This window comes from Protopterus annectens, chromosome 10.part0 (assembly GCF_019279795.1).
Source record: "Protopterus annectens isolate FY-2018-M chromosome 10.part0, PAN1.0, whole genome shotgun sequence".
In the NCBI taxonomy this organism is placed as follows: Eukaryota; Metazoa; Chordata; order Ceratodontiformes; family Protopteridae; genus Protopterus; species Protopterus annectens.
Window position 1 is genome coordinate 126030717 of NC_056744.1, and position 24628 is coordinate 126055344.

Consider the following 24628-nt stretch of genomic DNA (forward strand, 5'->3'; position numbering starts at 1 on the left):
GGCCGTTTAGGAGCAGGTCGGCAGCGTGCCATGCATAGTAATGAGGGGAGCTGCCTGAACTCCTAATCTTACACGGAGCATGTAAGAGTGCAGGGGCCATGTCTGAGAGCAGAGCTCTCAGAATATACACGTCCCACAATGAAGAACAGCAGAAAGGGGTAAGAAATTAGCAAGACCGCTCATAGGTGTCCGCATATCCCCACCAACAGTCCCCCTCATGTACATCAGGAAAAGTATACAGAAATAAAATGAACAAACCCGTTTTTTTTCTTTAGAAATCTGATAAAGCTAACCGTAGGTGCACGGGTGTGCCCATTGCTTAGCTACAGTAAATGCAACTTAAATGGCTGAAGAGGATAACAAGGGTGATATATGCAAATGAAGCAGTATAGCAATAGTGTAGTAGGCCAAGCATTCGCCTTATGAGCAGGCATTCCCGGTTCGATTCCCACTGCAGCACATTCCATTTTCCATGGCAAAGCACGTTATGACTAATATTGTTGCATAACCCACTAAATAACATATATTTATGAACTAGAGTATTGCAGTAAATGCACATGTGAGGTGTCCGTGTCATAATGAATAAAGCACTAGTAAGCACGTTTAAGCACCAATGAGCAGTAGTAAGCATATTTAAGCACTAGTAAGCAAGCTTAAGCCCGTCTGTGTGGGGGTAAACAATGCGCACACAGGTAAAGCAATTCTGAAGCTAACTCTCTCTATAAGCATGTGTAACTGGAGGTTAGCATTGCTTTCCCTTGTGCCAGCCCACACAAACCCACTTACAAATGCTCAAAAGTGCCTTAATCACATTGTATCCAACGGCCCTTGTTCTGCCCATCAACAAAATGAACAGCCATGCATGTCTCGAACCCGGACCCTAAACACCACAGTCACAGTAGTTAACCACCAAGCCATCATAGAAGTACAAAAGAGTGAGGCATCAGCAAACAAGTCTTCACCATAGTAAAACCAAACTGTTTGTGTACTGGAGTAAAGCAGTAACCCCAGAAGTCAGGTGTAATTTTAATAGAGTGTTGAAGTCCCCAATAAAACACAAGGACCCCATACAGTGTACATACAGCTTGAATCATGGATACCAGGCATATATATAAGGTGTAATGAATAATAACTCAGTGCCAAAAAGGAATTATAATGCAAAGTCTAATGTAAGCAATGCTAAGCTTTGCACAGGCCAGCTTAGGAGGTGTAAGCAATATGTAGGCCAGCTAACTCAATGTGCCCAGTGTTATACCCCTTAAACAATACCAACCCTAGGTAAGCAGGTTTGCCCATAGCCTAGCCTTTTCAAAACCAGCCAGTCATGGAAAATTGCGGGACATCGGCCCTACTCAAACCCAAGAGGTGGGTATACATCTCAAAACTGGTTGGAGCTTCCCCTTGCAGGCAGAACGGCAGTAAGGGGAGAAGGTGTGCGCTTTCGGGCGCAGCGCTGGTGCATCCAGGAGTCCAGAGTCATGGCAGGACTCCTTGTCAAAGACCATGATCAGAGACTGCTGCAGGGCCAGTGTCAGGGCTCCCAATATAAGGCAGAGTCCTGGGGCCGTCTCACCTGTGACCTCACCAGTGCCACTGGCATACCCTGAACTTGTGAGCAGGTCAGGTATCACTATGCCGACCTGAAGCGGCATAAGGGGGACCTCTTGGACCAGTGGATCCAAGTGGCTAGAGCGGCAGGATATGTTCCAGTTGTGTGAAAGTATCACTCCACTATGTGTGTAATAATTGCCAGTTCAGGTATATCATGGATAGGTATGGCTAAATATTCCTCTTATGTCCCCCACAGCTGCAATGGAGTGAGCTGCGAATCAGGAGGCCCACGTCAGTCTCCTGGCAAGGTTGCGACGTGAGGCAAGTCAGTAATACTCATGCATTTGCTGTCATAGGAAATAAAACTAAAAGTAGTAGTAAATCAGTTGCCTGTATAAAACCTGTATTGTTCAAGGCAAGTACTGCATTCACTGGAGAATATGGCAGGACGAGTCTCATATGGTATATATTTAAATAAAAGCGTAACAGCCTGACAATAAAGGTCTAACTGCTGGACTGCATGTGTATACTCTGGTATCATATGGTAATGTAGATTTGCAGTCATGTAATAGTACTATTGCATTAAGCACTGTTACCCACACTGTGCACCATACATTGAATATATAGGAATGCCTGTATATGACTAGTTTAATCCCCAGATGCCATTTAGCACAACTGAGAGAGACAGAAAACAGGGAAAATGCAGACAACAAAATCCAAATAGCACATGCAACTGAGATGTGAACTGTTTTGTTTAGCACACACAGACATGGTTCGAATCCTGCCAGTGGTAGTAGTCTGCATACAGAATCATATCCCACAACTGTATAGATTTGTCCAGAATGTCCAGTAAAGTGGCCCATATCTGTTGACTACCAACCTGTGTCCCCCTGGGAAATCAGTGGGATGACCCCAGACGTGTAGGCAGCAAACCGGAAATACAGCTGATTGACACACATCTATGAGAACAAACATGTCACTGTAGCAACCCTAGAAACTGTTAGGGGGAGTAATATTTCAAGTATGTCCTATCTACACTCCCATGTTGTCAAGCTGTGACCAGAGTGTGTACAGTAATAGAGTGAGATGTATGTGCATAATACTAATGTGTAATCCGGAAGTTTGTGTGGCAACAGTCAGGTAGTGCTAACAAACATTGCTCCCACAGGTACATCGGATATGAACACTGTGCTGAGAAATAAAGACCATTATAACCTGTACTGGTACTATTCACTCTGGTATTGTAGGGATTTGTGAGTGTTGCAGTTTCTCTGAATAATAAAGCATCACTGATCACTGTCACCCACACTGTGCTACATAATATAACTGTGTAGGAAAGTGTGTGTGTGTATGTCCCGGCACACCAGAATATGGTCAACACATGGCCAGAGTCTGTGCAGAGAGAGTTGGATAGCTATGTGCACAACATCAACCCAGAATCTGGGAGTATGTGTAGAAACACTTAGTGTTAACAAACATTCCCTCCACAGGTATACCACGTTAGAGGTGTATACTGCAGGTCACACCAGTTCATGTGTAACAATGACGACAGCCATATCACTGTCCAAACTAAGGCTATAGGGTAGTGTAGTAAGACTTGTAAGGTACAGATAACAGCACTGACTAGGAAAGTAATGTGGACTACAGGAATATACTAGTTGTTAATTTACATCTTTCTCCCCCCCCCCCCCCACATATCTCCAACAATAATCAACATACCCACCCTAACTGGTATGTAATGACACCCATGTTCTGATAATGTCCAATTGTTTGATAAATATTTTAATTGTTCCCATGCATGTGCTATATTGAAATATTCCAACACTGGTGGCATGGTGCCGTCAATGTACCTGCATGCTGTTCTTATTACCACTGTGGTCCCATATATACATGTGTTCTGTTGGTGTCTGGATTAATGGGAATATCTGTGCATGCTGTTATACCTAACCCTAAAATGTGTTGACTATTACTAACCCACATGTGATGATGAAATATAAACACTATAGCATGCTTGGGAAGGCCGGTCCCAGCAGACCCACCTCAGCTGGCCATGGCACCGAGCACCAGCATGTCTGGGGCCCAACCCAGGACCTCCCTGTCTTTTGGTCCTGCACCACCTTTGGGTGGAACTGCCCTGGGAGCGGGCCCGGACAGGCAGCCATCACCTGTCGTCAGGTCGGGCTCGTGGTGCGTAGAGAGATCAACCAGCAGCTTGGTGGTGATATATGCCAGCTTGAGGCTCCCATGCTGCAACTAGAGCATCAGTCTGGCTCTGAGACTCAGCCCCCAGCATAGCCACCATCGGGGGCTGTGAAGGTGCAGTGGTGACTGCCCATGGTTGGAGACCTCATTCCCACTGTTTCCACTAGGGGGCTCATGGGCTTCCGATTTCCCAACACCCCTCCCCATCAAAGTGTTTATCCCCCACATTTAATTTACTGCTCCTGTAGGCATCTTGATATTCATGTTTCACTGTTGCAGTCATTACTCTTGGGTTATCCTGCTTGGCTGGCTACCCTCAGTCGGCCAGAATTCCAAAGTCTAGGTCCAGCATCGGTTGCTGTTGCCTCTTCACTGACTTCAGTGCGCCAGGGGTATAAAAGATGTAGCCGACGCCATTTTCTTCAGTCTTTCTTGCCGCGCGGTGCCCGAAGCAAAAGCAGATCGCAAGTGCCGGTCGGCCGACTCCTGAGATTTTCAAATACGAATTTCAGAACCAAAGTCTTCATTAAAGCTAAGTACCCCGTTGGGGAAACTTTTTTCTTGCTCCAGACCGATGTCAGAAAAAGTTAACAATTGTATTTCTTGTGGGAAGCAAATACCTCATAAGGATTTTCACTCTTACTGTATTCCTTGCCTAGGCCCTGACCACAACGTTGCTAGCTGTCGGTTTTGTGCTAGATTTAACCAACGCACTATCAAGCGTCGGTTCGATTTTACATTTCATTACTTTGGCCGAAGATTTAATTATATAATGCCGTCGGACCAGCCGACAACCAGAGTTTAAAAAAACACAAGGACAAGGAAAAGGATAGTCATCCGAGGTCCAAAACAGACGAAGAAGCCTCTGCTTGGCCAGTTGCCGGTTCACCGGATCTCAGTGAGGCGTTTTCATAGCCCCTGGTGCCGGCTAACTCAGAGCCACAGGCCGCTTCCAACTCCCATGTGGAGCTGACTGGGCCTCTGGATACTCATGGTATTGGACACTTGGAAATCATTCCCTCAGATGGGTCCGGAGCCGCTGAGCAGGCATCGGCTTCTGAGGGTGTCTTCGGACCTACACAACTATATATTAAGCCATCTTCAGCTTCAAAGACAAAGACTAAAGCAGCTCTAAGGACAAAGAAGCAAGCACAGCATTCTCCTACTCAGACTTCCATGCCTACAAAACAGATGCTTAAAATGGCCGAAGACCTAATTACTTTGATCAGGGGCTCCCATCCCCCTCCTGATAAGAGGCCTAGGCAAGAGACAGAGTAGGATTCTTCTGATCAGGTTTCTATTTCCTCTGATTCCTCTTCTGAACAGGATTACTCCATGCTTCCCCATGAGGATTCTGATGCTGAAGAATCCATTCCTTCAGCCTCTCCTCCTGAGGATTATTCTTTTGGGGAAACCCTGCATACCGTGAGGGAGCATTTCCACTGGGAGAGCCAAGATTATTCTGAATCTAAGAAAAGGCTCAGAGACTTTCTGCTACTTCCTCAGCACAGACCCCTTGCTATTCCACCTGTTCTAGACATTGTAGATGATGTATTTTCAGAGTCCGGCCTGTCCCCAGACTCTTTACCCCTGCACCTGCTAAGCCAGACATATACTACAGGGTCCCGGATTCTCATAAATTCCTATGTAAAAACCCCACTGCTGACCCAGAACTATATCTCAGGGTCCCAAGGGGATTAAAGCTTCCACTGCAAGAAACCCTGTCCCCTCTGATAGGGATTCCAGGGCTCTAGACAGATGGAAAAAAGTCTGCACTTCTGCTACCCTGGCTGTAAAGGCTTTAAATTGTCAGTTTCATTTGCTTAAATATCAGCAATATTTAATGTCACTGCTTAAACAGAAATTGTTGACAAATACTTAATGTTCAGAGAACAAGGAATTGCAGGATTTATTGCATGCAGCTGAACAAGTGGGAAAGCATACTTTGCAATGTGGTTATGATTCACTGGAGGCCTCTTGCAGGGCTGCTGTTACAGGTTGTGTTATTAGAAGGCATGCTTGGTTAAAGGAACAGAATCTGCCTGATCACGTTAAAGCAAAATTATTAGATGCACCATTACAGCATGATACTTTGTTTGGTACTAAAGCAGAAGAGGTGCTGAAAAAAATGGAGAATAAAGCAAAATCCATGCAGACATTCAAGGATTTCTTACAGGTACAGCCACCCAGGTTTAGCAGGAACTGGCCCTAAAAATTGGTCCTTTCCAGTGTCAGACAGACCACAAAGAGGCAGATATAGGCATCCCAGAGGCAGATCTCAGCCCCAAGGCTCATACAGGACTAAACAATGGGGTGGTCCTACCTCCAAAAGCAGAGAAGACAAATCACAACCTTACAGGAATCAGTCCAAATGACTTTCCTCTACCAGATCCAAGCACTTTTCTTTTGGCAGCCCCCCTTAGGGGGAAAACTAGCACTTTTTTCATCAAATTGGCAAATGGTTACCCAAGACAAATGGGTCCTGAACATAGTGTCCCAAGGCTACAGGTTCCATTTTCACACTCTACCAAAGTCAAAAGGTATGCCAGACCTGCCACACAATCAATGGGCAGAGGCACAAAAACAAACTACAGCCCTCATGGACATGAGGGCCATTCAGCAAGTACCACAACAAGAGCAGGGACAAGGATTTTACTCCCGACTTTTCCTAGTACCCAGAAAGGACAAAACCTGGAGGCCAATACTGGACCTGTCTATACTAAATACGTTTCTGGAAGTTCCAAAATTCAAGATGTTGCCTCTACAGCAGTTACTGCCCATGCTGGGCAAGAAGGCTTGGTTCGTAACTTTGGACCTAAAAGAGGTATACCTGCATGTTCCAATCAGACAGTCTTGCAGAAGATACCTCAGATTCATAGCTGGCTCAATGCATTAGCAATTCTCTGCACTGCCCTTTGGCTTATCTACTGCACCTGGGGTCTTCACAAAATGCCTGGCACCAGTAATTGCGTTTTGCAGACAAAAAGGAATTCAGATATATCCCTACTTGGACGACTGCCTAATTCAAGCAGAGAACAAAGACATTCTTTTAAAGCATCTGGTGTTTGTAAAAAGATTACTAATTGGCCTAGGGTACAGAGTAAACAAAAATAAATCAAAACTAGTGCCCTCTCAAGAGATAATATTCCTGGGTGCAAGCTTAAATACAACTGCCCAGATGGCTTATCTCACGCCGGACAAACAAAAGCAACTGACTACTTACTTCAACAAATTGGCAACAAAAACCCACCTATCTGCAAGGAAAATCCTGCAGGCCCTTGGGTTTCATGGCATCCTGCATTTTATTAATTTCATATGCCAGACTGCATATGAGGAAACTACAGTGGTATCTAAAAAGTGTTGGACTCAGCATTGCCACAGCCTGGAGACAGCAATTGCACTCATACCCTGCCTGCAACAGGAGTTTCGATGGTGGGCAGAAGCCTGTCACCACAACAAGGGTCTGCCATTCAGTTTACCCACAGCCAGACAGACACTGACAATGGATGCATCAGATTACGCCTGGGGCCCATATGGCAGGAAAATGTATTCGGGGCACATGGCCTGCAAACCAGATGCATCTTCACATCAATCAAAAAGAGATGCTAGCTGTTCAAAATGCCCTGACAGCTTTCAAGGACCTGCTTCATCCAGGACAATTACTGATAAAGACAATCAACACTATGGTCATGTGGTACATAAACAAACAGGGAAGTACACATTCCTACCCCCTCTGCAGACAAGCAATGACCTTATGGGACACAGCATTGGCTTTTCAAGTTCACCTGCAAGCACAATTCCTGCCAGGAAAAACAAACACTCTGGCAGACGAACTAAGCAGAAACCTCATGGATCCCCATGATTGCAAATTGGATCCACAAGTCTTCAGCATGATATAAGGAAATGGGGATGCCCAGACATAGATCTATTTGCCTCCCCTCACAACTGCCAATTGCAGAGATTTTGCACAAGGATTTATCACAAGCAAGCATGGAAAGTGGACGCCCTATTCTTCAGCTGGAAAAATCTAACTGTATATGCTTTTCTCCCATTGCCTCTCCTTCCCAGGGTACTCCTAAAGGTCAGCAAGAGAAGCCAAAAATGATACTGATTGCACCAGACTGGCCACGCCAGCACTGGTACCCAATCCTAAAGAGCTTGTCTCAAGGTCCAGCATGGATTTTGCCTCAAACTTCTCACTTGCTGACCCAACAAAAAAATCAGATCCTGCACAGCCAACTCAGGACCTTAAATCTGGCAGCATGGCGGATAATGTAGCCATTCAGAACGCTCCTCTTTCAAAAGCTGTTATGGATGTTATCTTGGGGGCCAGGAGGCCCAGTACCAGAAAATCATATGCAGAAAAATGGATGAGATTCTGTGCTTGGATCCAGGAACAAGGCATTGACATGTGTGTACCAAATATCCCTCAGATTTTACAATACCTAACTGAGATGCTAAACAAAGGCCTTTCTTTCTCATCTATTAAGATTCGTGCCTCTGCCATTTCAGCCCATTACAATACGGAACCCACCTATTGTTTCTCATCCTTTAATAAGGCAGCACCTCAGAGGGGCCAAAAACATTAGGCCTCCAAGGAGAGCACCAATTCCGGCCTGGGACCTCAATTATGTTTTGGAAAAACTCACACTGCCTCCTCTTGAGCCAGTTTCAACAGCAGATATAAAATTCTTATCCTGGAAAACAGCTCTGCTCCTAGCAATAACCTCTGCAAGACGAGTCTCTGAGTTACAAGCACTCATGGCTGTGGAACCTTTCATCATTTTTCATCTAGACAGGGTTTCTCTGAGGACAAACTCTACATTTATGCTTAAGGTGGTGTCCAGTGTGGCCCTCAACCAAACCATTCACTTGCCTACCTTTTATCCAAATCCATAGAACAAGGGTGAGAAAATTCTGCATTCTTTGGACATACACAGGCAGTTATGCTTCTACTTGGACAGAACTAAAGTTTTCAGAAAGACTGAGCAACTTTTAGTGTCATATGCTGCAGGATCACAAGGAAAGGCTATCTCAAAACAGACTATTTCTTAATGGGTAGGCCATTGCATCCGTTTCTGCTATTTACAACATGGCAAATCCGTGCTTAAGGGCATTAGGCCTCATTCCACCAGAGCAGCAGCCACTTTAGCAGCCTTCCTCAGAGGAGTACCAATCAAAGATATCTTAGAGGCTGCATCTTGGAGTTCAGTACACACCTTCACAAAGCACTACCACTTACCTCTTTACTCTAAGTCCAGAGCAGGCTTTGCCACTGCAGTTCTGCAAGGCCTCATAACTCTTAGCCCAAATGGTGTAATTAAGAGATTTTATGAATACACTAGTACTATTGCTAATGAATCTACACTGCCTACAGTTACTGCATGCATAGGTTCCCCTCTTTATACTGGCTGCTCTTGTCATATCTTGAAACCTATAGTGGTCTGTCTCCAGCATGGATTTTAATTTTTGTACTCTTTTGTAAGTGAAAGTGGGTTTCATCCCTAAAGTACCAACCAAATCTTTGTTCCCTAATATCATTTTCCAATTGTTGACAATAATATCCCTGATAAACCACATTTCGTCAACAATCGGTAATGGGAACGTTAGGTGGTAACTACTGGTATTCTCTAAAACTGTGGAACCAGAACTTAAACCTATCTGACTAGAAAAAAGAATCGGTTTGGCAACCCCCTTCCTTAAAGAGATGACCTCTTTTTCTATTTTTTGGATCCAATCTAAGGCGTAACCTCTATACAAGAATAGTGACCTTAAAAATCCTACTTCACTTAGAAATACATCATCATCAGTGGTGAGCCTACTCAAACAAATTATTTGGCCCTTCACTACTCCTTTTTTCATATGTGTAGGATGTAAACTGTCCTTGTGTAAATACTGGTTCGCAAAAACCTCTTTCCTATATATTTGACTATTCAATGTATTATTAACTGCATTTATACTAAGAAGGACGTCAAGAAAGGGAATATTATCCCCAAAACCACTCAATTTGAAGACCAAAAAGTCAGTACTGTGATTCAAATCTGTCACCAAGTTAGAAAATTCTTCAAAGGTGCCAGTCCACAAAAAAAGTAAACCACCTATAAATCTAAAATATGCAAGTGCCCTATTAAAAAGATTATGTTTAACCAAGAATTTGAGCTCCCAGTTTGCCATAACCAAATTGGCAAAAGCTGGTGCCACCCTCGCTCCCATTGCTACTCCTGAAATCTGTTGATAAATGTGTTTACCAAATCTGAAGAAATTATTCTCTAGAACTATCTCCATTAGATCACAAATGGTGCTGACCTTGTGTTTCTCAACATCAGAATATAAAGTCAGGTATTCCCTCAAATATTCTAATCCTTCTGTTTGATTAATAGCAGTGTATAAGGACTTGACGTCAAGAGTAGCAAAACTGACAGAACTAAATGAAACATCTAGATTCCTTAATTCTTCCAATAAATGCCAAGAATCTCTAATGTAAAATTTAGTTCTCTGTACAATAGGATTCAGAATGTAATCAAGCCACATAGATATATTCTCAGTTTTGGAATGTTTTGCAGAAATAATAGGTCTAAAAGGTGGGTTATGCTGGTCGACATGTAATTTTGGAATACCAAATAAAGTAGCCAATTTTGGGTGTTCGACCGACAAATATTCTAACTCTGATGATCTAATTCTCCTTGGCTAAACATGTCAAACAACAGTGTATCGACTCGTTGAAAACTTTTTTTAACATTAACACTAGTCACTTTGTATGTCTCACTGTCTCTTAACATGTCTATCATAGATTCATTATATTGAATGGTATCCATGACCACAATTTTACCCCCTTTGTCGGCCTTCATTGTTCTAATATCAGAATTTTTACATAAATCTTGCAAAGCTCCCTTTTTAGATGAGCTTAGATTGTCATCACTTACATGACATCCTATGAAACTCATTTTCACATTGATTTTGAAACATTTGCAAAGTAGTGTGCAATGGGGGGTTAAAAGTACTAGCTTTTTTAGGCCCAGTCATGGAGGGAGTTTGAACAGTAACCAACACATCATGCATTATATACTGTAGATTCAATTTTCTTAAATATAATCTAAAATCTATTAACAATCTACCAATGTTAACTCTATTATTAGGTATAAATGAAAAGCCTTTTTTCAAAACATTAACAGTTTCAGTGGATAAAGCAACACCAGATAAATTAATAACATTAATACTGAAATCTTCAGCTTGTCTTGTAGTGTTCACTTGTATTTCCTCTGGTTGGGGTATCTCCCTCTCCCTTTCCCCTTCCATTTGTTGTGGGACGTATTGTTCCACTTCTGAGTCTGTTTGTTTGCTGACACTACCACCGGAAAAGTTCTTGATTTGGTCCCTGCTTTCCATTAACAAGTGTTTCCGCATAAATTCCATTAGATGAATTGTTAGGATGTTGGTTATTAAAGTCAGAAATAGCGCCGACTTCTCCATTAGATGCACTATTGTGTACAATATTTCTGTCAGAACCTCTGGAACCAACATCATTGGTTGTTGAAAATGCTATTATATTTGTAGCTTCCTTAGCCCCACTATTTAAAGCAAGACTTCCACTGTCACTGCTGTTATGAGTCATAACAGAAGGGTCTTCTACCCTATCTTGTAATAAATATGCATGTTTGGCTTGGTAAGCCAAAATGTCTCTCTTTAATTTATGTTGTTTTCTAGTCACAATGGAAGCCCCGGTGCCTGTCAGTCTTCGCTTCTGCACCGTTATATAAAAGAATGTAATCTTTAAAACATCCAAAGCGTTTGATTTTCTCATCTAGTGATTTGATATTTTCCCTAATAGTCTCAAGTTCTTTCAAGTAGTGTTCAACCAAAAAACCCATCATAGTGATGCCGGTGTTGTTGTAAAGCTCAATAAGTTTGGTGCTCAATTCATCACCAAAAGTTACACAATTAGGGAACTTGGCTGTCCTTAAGCCCTGAGGCACAGTTTTCCTATTTATACATTCATTCAAATAGGATACCTCTAGCTCTAACGTGACAAACCTGAAAACCATTTTTTCTAGATCATATATGCTCTTTTTACAGTTAATAGTGTTGGTATAAGCACCGTCATTCATCGACTTACTGCTGAATCTGATGCTTGAACTTGAATGTCAGCAAACGGATTATTGAAAGATTTGCAAATATAATCCCACACATTACTCTCGTTTAATCCCTTGTTTGTGGTGTTCAACACCGTAGTCGATGCTTTAGCTGAACAGCTAGTGCTAGCTGTGATGTGTCGTCTGGCGGTAAATCTGAAACTGTAGCTGTTGAAAACTTCTCGTTAGTACCTTTAACTGAACCAACCACACTGCTTTTACAGAATCACTAGCGATATCCAACTTAGAATGTTCCTTAAACGTAGTAGAATCAAAAGTATCTTTAACTGTTTTGACAATAAAAGCGATGAGTTCTTCTTGTGTCTTCCCAACCACAACCTTAGCAGGACTAGAGCCACTGGCAGGAACTGGATACACAGTCAAGTCCAAAAGACTGTCTTGACTGCTTAAATTGGCACTCTCAGCTGCCATGGTTATTCACCAGCTAGACCACGAACCTCAAAAAATTGCTGACAACCAAACAAAACGAAAAAATGAACTGCAGACCTGCTAGCGAAAAAAACAAGTAAGCCAGAAGCCAAAGATTTAGCGCTTTCATCCACTGTTTAATACGTGAACTTCCTCGGAAACATTTTCAAATGATTTCCAGTTCCTTAAATAACTTACTATACAGGAAATGACATCATAACCATCAAACTAAAAAAATAACAAATGTAATTTTCTACAATGAATAATAAAGTGTTGTCATAATAATAAACAATAAAAAAATAAAAAAATATATATATGTATATAAATGCATAAATACAATCATAAAAATGCAATATAAATTCATACTGTATACTGGAATGATAATCAACGTGAACAGATGAAATGCATATCCAAAGAACTCTCCCACATTTACAGAACGATCACACGCACACACACACACACACACCCCACACACACGCGTGTGTGTGTGTGTGTGTGTGTGTGTGTGTGTGTGTGTGTGTGTGTATATATATGTATGTGTGTGTGTGTGCGTGTGATCGTTGTGTAAATGTGGGAGAGTTCTTTGAGTATGCATTTCATCTGTTCACGTTGATTATCATTCCAGTATACAGTATGAATTTATATTGCATTTTTATTATTGTATTTATGCATTTATATATATATATATATATATATATATATATATATATATATTTTATTTTTTTTTTATTGTTTATTATTATGACAACACTTTATTATTCATTGTAGAAAATTACATTTATTTTTTTTAGTTTGATGGTTATGATGTCATTTCCTGTATAGTAAGTTATTTAAGGAACTGGAAATCATTTGAAAATGTTTCTGAGTAAGTTCACGTATTAAACAGTGGATGAAAGCGCTAAATCTTTGGCTTCTGGCTTACTTGTTTTTTTCCCTAGCAGGTCTGCAGTTCATTTTTTCACTCTGACAAACTCCATTGGGAACCTTGAGCAGGGAGACCTCCTTTAGAAAGCAAAAAGTCTTGACATGTTTTAATTTTTTTATAAGTACCACAGTCAGAATTTTGTCCAAGGTTTAATATAATGTCGCTCTAATGTTAAACATGTATTTGTACTAGTATTCAGTCACATGCATTTCTGTAAAATTCACAAAACAGAAACTTCAGTTTTGAAATTTTTACTGCAATGCAGATAATCTGGTCAGTGTGTAATCAGTTCTTCTAGATTCATTGTGGTTTTAATGTTGATGTTGCCAATAAGGTTAAGTTGATTTGGAAAAAAGTCACAAGTCAGTTGTTGGGTGCACTATCATTGCTGTTCTTTTATTTATAATAATTTTACTAAAAGATACTACTTTTTTCCTTTTCTTTTTATTAGATAAGGTTGGTAGCAGTGCTGCATCTGAACAAAAGAATCACACGCCAGAGAAGAAGCCCCCTGGAAACAAACAGGTTTTTGTAGTCTTTATAACTTTGAGTAACTTAGCTCTCCACTTGTGAAAGATGGTGGTATAGTCAGAACACCATTAGAAAAGTAAGTAGGTATCCAGTCATAATTCTAATGTCATGGAATATGGCAAGGAGTTAATGTCATTGGAAAGTAAAAAAAAAACCTTTTGGGATGAGGCAGCGTGCCAAACCTCCCTTTAATAATGCTGCCTTTAAATCTGAACTGAATCTGTAAATAATCAGAGCTGTTAGAATGTGTCTCATTAGAAAACATATTCAGATACTACTTGAAGGGGTTCCATTTAGAGCTTTTTAAACTCTGAAGCCTGAAGGTCAAAGACTGAGATTGAAAAAGCTTTGGTTACTACAGAAAGTTGATGTTAGGCATAAATGATGTAGTTAGAATATTTTATTTTTGCCCTTTTGCCCAGGATTGTGAGGCTTCAGGGTTAGACAATGTAGCTCATGACAATGTGCAGGGCATTGAGGGTCCCTTACAGAACTGCAAGGCATTCTCCTTTTGAATTGATCTCTGCTAATTGCACCTTTTTGCTCATTCAGTCATTTGCATTTGTGCCTTAGACATTTAGGATTGTTAATAGAATTCTTCATTGCTCTTCAAGATTCTGTTTTTTGTGGGAATATGAGGATACAGACTAAACTTGCACAGGGTAAGAGACAGGATCTAATTGCCTTATCTTTTCAGCTAATTATCCATTTGAACCGCTGCTGCCCATTTCATATTAAAGGCAGCACCTTTTCTTTCTCAAGGATCACTTGTACAGATATCAACAGTATGGTCAGCCTTAGTTTTTGTTTTCTTCAGATTTTTCATACTATCACCTTTGGTTAATGTCTCCTGAATTTTTTTGGTTGCCTCTTTTTCATACAAGTGGTTCTAGCTGAGAGAAGGACAGACTGTTGTCCTTGCAGCAAACATATTCTCATAACTGGCTGTCACTTTCTGTATGCCACTTGACTGGGACAAGAACAAACTGCTAAGAAGAAAAAACTCACTGTGTATGCAGGAATGGAGATTTAATCATAAGATTTCTTCATAAGGAAGCTTGTATCAGAGCTACTATTATTGCTTCATTTTCCAGCCATTGTCATCACCACAGTTAACCATAAGGAGGACAGTGATGAGATTTAGTGAGTCAAGTTCAGGAAACTGTGCTATGGCTTCTCAGTCTGACTTTTGTGTTATAGAATATTTGGTAACATCAGAGCTTCTGGTAAAAAGCTTTTTCATTGTTTCCTAAAGTTTTGCAATCCCTGAAAGTTGTGTTAATGATGTGGATGGGTGCACTGCTGCCATCAGTTATCTTCAGCCTTAGGCTAATGTTCTAATGCCAAATGAATCAGGCTTTCTTTGACTTGATCTTCTACTGTGTCTAATTGCCATATATCTCAATGCTTCCTATTGCTTTAGGAGGTGACTGTTAACTCACATCTTCTGCCCATCCATTCAAAGATGTCTTCTAACTTTTGCCCCCCCCCTTTTTTTTGCCAAATCAATTTCAACTTCATGACATGTACCTTTTGCATAAGATTCTTTTAAGTCCTTTCTACCCTTCCACAGTTTGTTAAGCAGCCCTCAAATTTTTAACTTGGTTGTGTGTTTGTAGATGCAATTGCTTTGTATCCTGTTATACCTGGAGGAGTCTGTGTAACACAAATTTTTTGTCCCGTTTTAAATGTTACCTCAGTTGTAGTTTGCCCCACAAGACCCCCCCCCCCCTCCCTCCCCGAAGCTATTCAGAATTCAGTAGTAGAGAGTTCCATGCGGGAAAATAGTGAGGAAAGGAACCAAATTGTCCCACAGCACAAACATCATTCCTGTTCTTTGAAGTTAGATGAACTCCAGCTTTTGTCTTTTGACTACACTGGATGCTGATTTTGAAGAATCTTACCTTCTAGATTATGCAGTAGAAAACTAAACTCATGGAGATGTTCTGAGAGTAATTACTCTGTTCTCCCATAGTCAGTTTTGTCTGCTATCTTTGTGATGACCCACCACTGGCAACCAGTAATCAAGGAGCCTCAGCCCTCTCCACTGACACCAGTGGGGAATGTACACTGGGGAGGATAACAGGTATACAGATGCAGCTCTCTGCATCAAGTGCAGTTTCACTTAAGAGCACACAGAGACCACAGTCAGTCCGGGGCTGATTCCTCTACCTTTCTCCAGATCCCCAGTAAGACTCCCCACTGGCGCAGCTGTAAAGTTGCCATCTCAGATGAGTGACCAAGCCAAGATCTGCAGCACCCTCTCTGTCCAACTAGTGCTTTATGTACCTGCCCAAGTAGGTGGCACAACACACACACTCTGAGCTTTTATTACACACACACACACACACACACACACACACACACACACACACACACCTGAAAAGGCTGGCACAGGTTTACTAGCTATGGCCCCTTCTGCCAAGACTATAACATAGTTATTACTGTCACCAGTCACTCCTTAACAAAGGGTGTCAAATCTTACTGTGTAATATTAATATGAACACAAATGGTAGTTTGACCAAGAGCAAGGCCTACACAGTGTCACCAAATATGCAAGTGCTCTCAAAACTTAAATATCTTTACGCAGATCAGCCACAATGAAAGGTTTAAATATATTTAATAATAAATAATACAAGAACAAGGTAATGCTAAATATATATTCACAGTGACATCAGAGTTCAAAACCACAGGAAATATTTAAAATATTATTGCAGGAAAGTCTCAAATACATAAAATATTTAAATTAAGCTTTGCTATATCCCTGACTGAAGCTAAGAGAATTATACTATAATCTAAGAACTTGCTAATAGAGCAAAGCAAATGTGGTGAATGGATCTTTTAGTTGTTGCATCCAAGACAGAATGCTGTCTCACTAAGAAACTTCTCAAATTAATATAAAAAATATTACTACTGGGATAGCTTGCAGAATGACATAATTTCTTGTCATCTGACTCCTAGTTCTCAGGCCAAGTAATCATTGATGAAGCTGGCAGTATTTAACATCTACTTGTAAAAATATATAGACAAGAGTTTCTCTTCAGATCTCTGCCAGATGCTGGAAGTCATAAAACAATTGCATTCCTTCATGCTTTCAAGACTAGTAATTACTTCACCCTAAAGACAATACAGAAAGTTTTTTAGTATAGACGTTGTGTCTCTTGCTGCATTGAAAACTGAAAGATAGCATCTTTTATGGCTTAGCTATAAAGTAATTTAATTTGTTTTTCTAATATTAGACAGAGGTCAACCATCTGTATCCCGGTTTCCACTGCTAAAATATATACGTTTAAACACTTACAATAATACATGTACATTTCTGTTCATTTCTAGTAGGGCACACTGTGGTTACATTTCAAACAGCATTTGCAAATACCTTTCCAACACATGCATCTGTACAAGCAGTTTGATATACACATGACATACAGTTCTAATACATTTGTAACACTTGCATCTTATATAAATCATTCCGATATTCACCAGTGACATAATTATTTACAAAATTCCAGCTAGCTGGACTGGCAGTATCTACTTTTGTAACAACCTTAATGAGGCTTGCAGGGTTGTTAATACATCTTTTGATTGTTACTCCATCTGGATACGTCATGAAAAACATGTTTCTTAAATTAGTTCACCACGATACTGCTCACCTACCTCTAACAAGACAAATTAAGTTTCCAGGCCATTATAATATGCATTACTACTTTCATATTTAAAATGGATTTAACTGTTTTCTTAGCTTTATAGTGTAGGAATTCTACAGTTTGGTACCACTCCATTCTGTAGACAGTGAGTTGAAAGCTGTGTATGAGGTGGGGAAATGTATGTTTACATCCTGTATTTTATTATGTCAGGATGCTGAGCTATTTCATTTACTTTTTAATTGATATAAAGCCTTATTTCAAACATACTTCATGTTTTAAAATCATTTACAGTTCCATACTTGTGGGACAGTGTCAAAAATTCACATGCAGCACAGTAACATCCGATGTCCTTCCATGTCACTGTTGCAGTATTCATAACAGTAGGGATTTCCTGCCAAGAGCCGCCCGGCCAGTATACCAAAGCCTTTAGGTTGCTTTAAAGTATAGCATATGTCACATGTATGCTTCTCGCATAGCATAGGGCATAAAGGTGTGACGTCCATACTTGCTATCCTCAGAACCTAGAACCACAGTAGGAACACCAGCCCAAGGAAAAGAGAGGTAATCCATACATACAGAAGTGAAATGGTCCAGGGGGTGGAGCGAGGGAGCGAATACAACAACAGTGAAGAGAGGGACATCTACCATCATGGTAAGATTGTACACAACTGTACTATGTCCTCCCATATCACTGTTGCAGTATTCATAAAAGTAAGAAGAGAGCCAGAGCTCATGAAGAAACTTCGGAGGAGGGACCAGCAGAGCCCTCTAAGAAGCCATGAAGATTGGCCCTAGCCATTTGTATTTCTGAAGAGCACCATGTAAACTCTCTCTGAATGAACAAGGTTCATAGAAGGTTACTAGACTAATGGCCCTAGGTCTTACAAGCCTAGCCATATTTATCTCAAGTTACCCATTTGTAGATGGTTTGGCAAGTGAAGTTCACAGAGGTAAGGGTCTGTGGTAGTTAATACTGAGTTCCCCTGTCCAAGAGGGACTTGGCTGCCACCACAGGAGTGAATTTGTGGTCACCCATGGATTGATTTAGGTTGCATTTAAAGAGCATCTGGGAGGGGCCCAGTTTCACATGAACTGGAAGCTTGATGTTCTTCGTGTTTCACTGTTGCAGTCATTACATTTGGGTAATCTGCTGGCAGGTTGCCCTCAGTCGGCCTGAATAACAAAGTCTTAGGTCCTGTGTCGGTTGCTGTCTCCTCTTCCATGATGTCAGGTCTTCAGGGGTATAAAACTTGAAGCCAATGCCATTTTATCCAGTCTTTTTTGCCGCGCGGTGCCCGAAGCAGAAGCAGTTCGCAAGTGCCGGTCAGCCGACTCCTGAAATTTTTGCATTCGAGTTTCAGAAGTGAAGTCTTCAAATTAAAGCTAAGTACCCTGTCGGGGAAACTTTTTCTTGCTCCTTGTCAGTAAAAGTTAATAATTGCATTACTTGTGGGAAGCAAATACCTCATAAGGATTTTCATTTATACTGTATTCCTTGCCTAGGCCCACATCATAACGTGCCTTGCTGTCGGATTTGTGCTAGATTTAACCAATGCACTGTTAAGTGTCGGTATAGTTTTGCTTCTAAATATTTTGGATCAAGATTTAATTATCATGAAATGTCGTCGGTTAGCAGTCCGACTACCAGAGTTCACAAAAAATGCAAAGAAAAAGACAGAGACAGACTGTTGAGGTCCAAAACCGATGATGAAGCTTCTCCTAAGCCAGTCGCTGGTTCGCCAGTACTCAATGAGGTGCTTTCGCAGCCCCTGTTACCCGCTACTTTTGAGTCGCAGGCCTCTACCGAGACCCATGCGGAGTCCGGTATGCTGCGAGATTCTCAGAGTATTGAACCTGTGGATGTCTCTCCCTTGGATGGGTCCCGAGCCACTGAGCAGTTCTGAGGATGTTTTCAGGCCTCAACATTTTTATATAAAACTGACGCCAGCCTCAAAAACAAGGTCAAAAGCATCTTCTATGTCTAAAAAACCGACGCGTGAGCCACATGCTCAGGCCCCTATGCCTAAAAAACAGATGATTAAAATGGCTGAGGGCTTAATTACCTTGATCAGGGGTTCCCAACCCCCCCTGCTAAGAGGCCTAGGCAAGGCATTGATGATGAATCTTCAGATCAGGTTTCCATTTCTTCTGATTCCTCTTCTGATCAGGAATTTTCCATTCCACCCTATGAGGATTCTGAAGCAGAGGAATCCATCCCATCTGCATCTCCTCCTGAGGATTACTCTTTTGGAGAAACTTTGCATACTTTAAGAGAACATTTTTCACTGGGAGAGTCAGGACTTCTCTGAATCAAAAACAAGGCTTAGGGATTTCCTTCTTCCTCAACATATGCCTTTGGTATACCTCCTGTATCAGACATTGTTGATGATATGTTTTCGGAATCAAGCATGGCTCCTGATTCCCTACCTCTGGCTCTTAGTAAACCAGACAGATATTACAAGGTTCCTGACTCCCACAAATTTCTATTAAAAAATCCTGCTGCTGACCCTGAGCATTTTATGGGCCTACTGAAACAGAAAATTATGTTGATTTCTGATTGTGTGGAAAATAGAGTTACAAGAATTATTGTATTCAGCAAAACAGGTTAGAAAGCACACTTTGCAATGTGGTTTTGATTCCTAGGAGGTCTCTTGCAGGGCCGCAGTTACTGGATCTGTGATTAGAAGGCATGCCTGGCTCAAGGAGCAAAATCTGCCTGATCATGTTAAAGCTAAATTGTTGGATGCCCGCTTGCAGCATGACACTCTGTTTGGTAATAAGGCAGAAGAGGTTTTAAAGAAAATGGAAGACAAAGCTAAATCTATGCAGACTGTAAAAGATTTCTTGCAAGTGCAGCCACCCAGGTTCAGTAGGTACTGGCCTACTAAAAATCGGTCCTTTCCTGTGTCCAACAGAGCCACTCAAGGCAAATCTAAGCGCTCAAAAGGCTCCAGATAGCAATCACAAGATTCTTACAGGTCAAAGCAATGGGGTGCCTCCACCTCCAAATCTGTAGGAAACAAAGGACAAACCCTACAGTAAGCAGTCTCAATGACTTTCCTCTATCATCACCAAGCACTTATCTTTTGGCAGCCCCCTTGGGGGGAAAACTAGCACTTCATGCTCAAAATTGGCAGTTAATTACCCAGGACAAGTGGGTATTTAACATAGTATCCCAGGGGTACAGATTCTATTTCCATACTTTGCCAATTCCAAACGGATGGCCAGATCTGCCACAAAATCAGTGGGCAGAGGCTCTGAAACAAGTTATGTCCCCCATGGATATGAGGGCTATTCAACCAGTACCAGAAAAGGAAAAAGGACAAGGTTTTTATTTAAGACTTTTCCTGGTACCCAGAAAAGACCTTTCTTGGCATCCAGTACTGGATTTATCGATTTTGAACATGTTCCTGGACATTCCAAAATTCAAAATGCTGACTCTACAACAGCTACTGCCTATGCTGGGCAGAAACGCTTGGTTAGTGACTCTAGACTTGAGGCATACCTGCATATCCCAATTTTACCAATTCTCTGCACTGCCCTTTGGCTTATCTACTGCACCCAGGGTCTTTACAAAGTGCCTGGCACCAGTAATTGCATTCTGCAGACAGCGGCATACAAATTTATCCTTATCTGGATGACTGTCTCATTCAAGCAGAGGACAAGGACACTTTTCTTCAAAATCTGGCGTTTGTAAAAAGGCTTCTAACATGCCTAGGGTACACAATAAACGAAAAGAAATCCCAACTGGTACCCTCTCAAATAATTACATTCCTGGGTGCAAGCTTGAATACAGCTGCCCAGATGGCTTACCCTTACGCCAGACAAACAAAGGCAACTGACAATATACTTCAAACAAATGGCAAAAAAAAACCCCGTTATCTGCAAGACAAATTCTGCAGGCTTTGGGGTGCATGGCATAGCACAGTTGCGTACCTACCATAAATGTAGATGTCAGTGTATTCACTGTTGCAGTCATTACTCATGGGTTATTCTGCTGGCAGGCTACCCTCAGTCGGCCAGAATTCCAATGTCTAGGTCTGGCGTCGGTTGCTGTCACCTCTTCCCTGACGTCAGTGCACCAGGGGTATAAAAGATGCAGCCGATGCCATTTTCTTCAGTTTTTCTTGCCCCAGATGTCGGGTGTCCCCAAATTGGTAGGCTGAAAAATATGCCAATAAAAATGCATGCACAAAAATAACATTTCCTTCATCTACAAGCAAATAGATTGTATTGGATAGAGAAGTGCAGATAAGTCCCAGCAAAGAAAAAGGGGATAATGGGTGGATAACCCGGACTGCAACAGTGAATATACTCTAACATCTACATTTATGGTAGGTACACAACTGTACTATGTTCATCGTGTTTCACTGTTGCAGTCCAAGTAGAATCATAACTGCCTGTATATTTCCAAAGAATGCAGAATTTTCTCACCCTTGTTCTGTGGATTAGGATAAAAGGTTGGCAAGTGAATGGTTTGGTTAAGGGCCACACTGGACACCACCTTAGGCATAAATGTAGGGTTTGTCCTCAGAGAAACCTTGTCTGGATGAAAAATGATGAAAGGTTCCACAGCCATGAGTGCTTGTAACTCTGAGACTCGCCTTGCAGAGGTTATTGCTAGGAGCAGAGCTGTTTTTCAGGATAAGTATTTTATATCTGCTGTTGATGCTGGCTCAAAAGGAGGCAGTGTGAGTTTTTCCAAAACATAATTGAGATCCCAGGCCGGAATTGGTGCTCTCCTTGGAAGCCTAATGTTTTTGGCCCCTCTGAGGTACTGCCTTATTAAAGGATGAGAAAAGATAGGTGGTTCCGTATTGTAATGGGCTGAAATGGCAGAGGCATGAATCTTAATTGATGAGAAGGAAAGGCCTTTGTTCAGCATCTCAGTTAGGTATTGTAAAATCTGAGGGATATTTGGTAAACACGTGTCAATGCCTTGTTCCTGGTTCCAAGCACAGAATCTTTTCCATTTTTCTGCATAAGATTTTCTGGTGCTGGGCCTCCTGTCCTCCAAAATAACATCCATAACAGCTTTTGAAAGAGGAGCGTTCTGAATGGCTGCATTATCCGCCATGCTGCCAGATTTAAGGTCCTGAGTTGGCTGTGCAGGATCTGATTGTTTTGTTGGGTCAGCAAGTGAGAAGTTTGAGGCAATATCCATGCTGGACCTTGATACAAGCTCTTTAGGATTGGGTACCAGTGCTGGCGTGGCCAGTCTGGTGCAATCAGTATCATTTTTGGCTTCTCTTGTCTGACCTTTAGGAGTAACCTGGGAAGGAGATGCAGTGGGGGAAAAGCATATACCGTTAGATTTTTCTTGCTGAAGCATAGGGCGTCCACTTTCCATGCTTGCTTGTGATAAATCCTTGTGCAAAATCTCTGCAATTGGCAGTTCTGAGGGGAAGCAAATAGAGCTATGTCTGGGCATCCCCATTTCCTTGTTATCATGCTGAAGACTTGTGGATCCAGTTTCCATTCGTGGGGATCCATGAGGTTTCTGCTTAGTTCGTCTGCCAGAGTGTTTGTTTTTCCTGGCAGGAATTATGCTTGCAGGTGAATTTGAAAAGCCAATGCTGTGTCCCATAAGTTCATTGCTCGTCTGCAGAGGGGGTAGGAATGTGTACCTCCCTGCTTGTTTATGTACCACATGACCGTTGTGTTGTCTGTCTTTATCAGTAACTGTCCTGGATGAAGCAGGTCCTTGAAAGCTGTCAGGGCATTTTGAACAGCTAGCATCTCTTTTTGATTGATGTGAAGATGCATCTGGTTTGCAGGCCATGTGTCCTTAATACATTTTCCTGCCATATGGGCTCCCCAGGCATAATCTGATGCATCCTTTGTCAGTGTCTGTCCGGCTGTGGGTAAACTGAATGGCAGACCCTTGTTGTGGTGACAGGCTTCTACCCACCATCGAAACTCCTGTTGTAGGCAGTGAATGAGTGCAGTTACTGTCTCCAGGCTGTGGCAATGCTGAGTCCAAACACTTTTTAGATACCATTGTAGTTTCCTCATATGCAGTCTGGCATATGGAATTAGTAGAATGCCGGATGCCATGAAACCCAAGGCCTACAGGATTTTCCTTGCAGATAGGTGGGTTTTTGTTGCCAATTTCTTTAAGTAAGAAGTCAGTTGCTTTTGTTTGTCTGGCTTGAGGTAAGCCATCTGGGCAGTTGTATTTAAGCTTGCACCCAGGAATATTATCTCTTGAGAGGGCACTAGTTTTGATTTCTTTTTGTTTACTGTGTACCCTAAGCCAAGTAGTAATCTTTTTACAAATGCCAGATGCTTGAGAAGAACGTCTTTGTTCTCTGCTTGAATTAGGCAGTCCAAGTAGGGATATATTTGAATTCCTTTTTGTCTGCAAAACACAATTACTGGTGCCAGGCATTTTGTGAAGACCCTGGGTGCAGTAGATAAACCAAAGGGCATTGCAGAGAACTGGTAATGCATTGAGCCAGCTATGAATCTGAGGTATCTTCTGCAAGATTGTCTGATTGGGACATGCAGGTATGCCTCTTTTAGGTCCAAAGTTACGAGCCAAGCCTTCTTGCCCAGCATGGGCAGTAGCTGCTGTAGAGTCAACATCTTGAATTTTGGAACTTCCAGAAACGTATTTAGTATAGACAGGTCCAGCATTGGTCTCCAGGTTTTGTCCTTTCTGGGTACTAGGAAAAGTCTGGAGTAAAATCCTTGCCCCTGCTCTTGTTGTGGTACTGGCTGAATGGCCCTCATGTCCATGAGGGCTGGAATTTGTTTTTGTGCCTCTGCCCATTGATTGAGTGGCAGGTCTGGCATACCTTTTGACCTTGGTAGAGTTTGAAAATGGAACCGGTAGCCTTGGGACACTATGTTCAGGACCCATTTGTCTTGGGTAACCATTTGCCAATTTGATGAAAAAAGTGCTAATTTTCCCCCTAAGGAGGCTGCCAAAAGAAAAGTTCTTGGATCTGGTAGAGGAAACATTGCGACAGTTTCCTATAAGGTTGTGATTTGTCTTCTTCGCTTTTGGAGTTAGGAGCACCCCATTGTTTAGGCCTGTATGAACCTTGGGGCTGAGATCTGCCTCTGGGACACCTGTATCTGCCTCTTTGTGATCTGTCTGACACCGGAAAGGACCAGTTTTTGGAAGGTCAGTTCCTGCTAAACCTGGGTGGCTGTACCTGTAGGAAATCTTTGACTGTCTGCATGGATTTTGCTTTAGCCTCCATTTTTTT

The 24628-nt window shown here is 41.7% G+C and overlaps 1 protein-coding gene across 1 annotated transcript in view; it reads left to right on the forward strand.

Moving 5' to 3' along the window:
- Positions 1-24628, forward strand: part of HELZ (helicase with zinc finger) — a 3197037-nt gene that overhangs the window by 2648238 nt on the left and 524171 nt on the right. The window contains exon 26 of the mRNA XM_044085095.1: positions 13688-13761. Coding sequence (XP_043941030.1) covers positions 13688-13761 — 74 coding nt within the window. The remainder of the gene's footprint in view (positions 1-13687; positions 13762-24628) is intronic.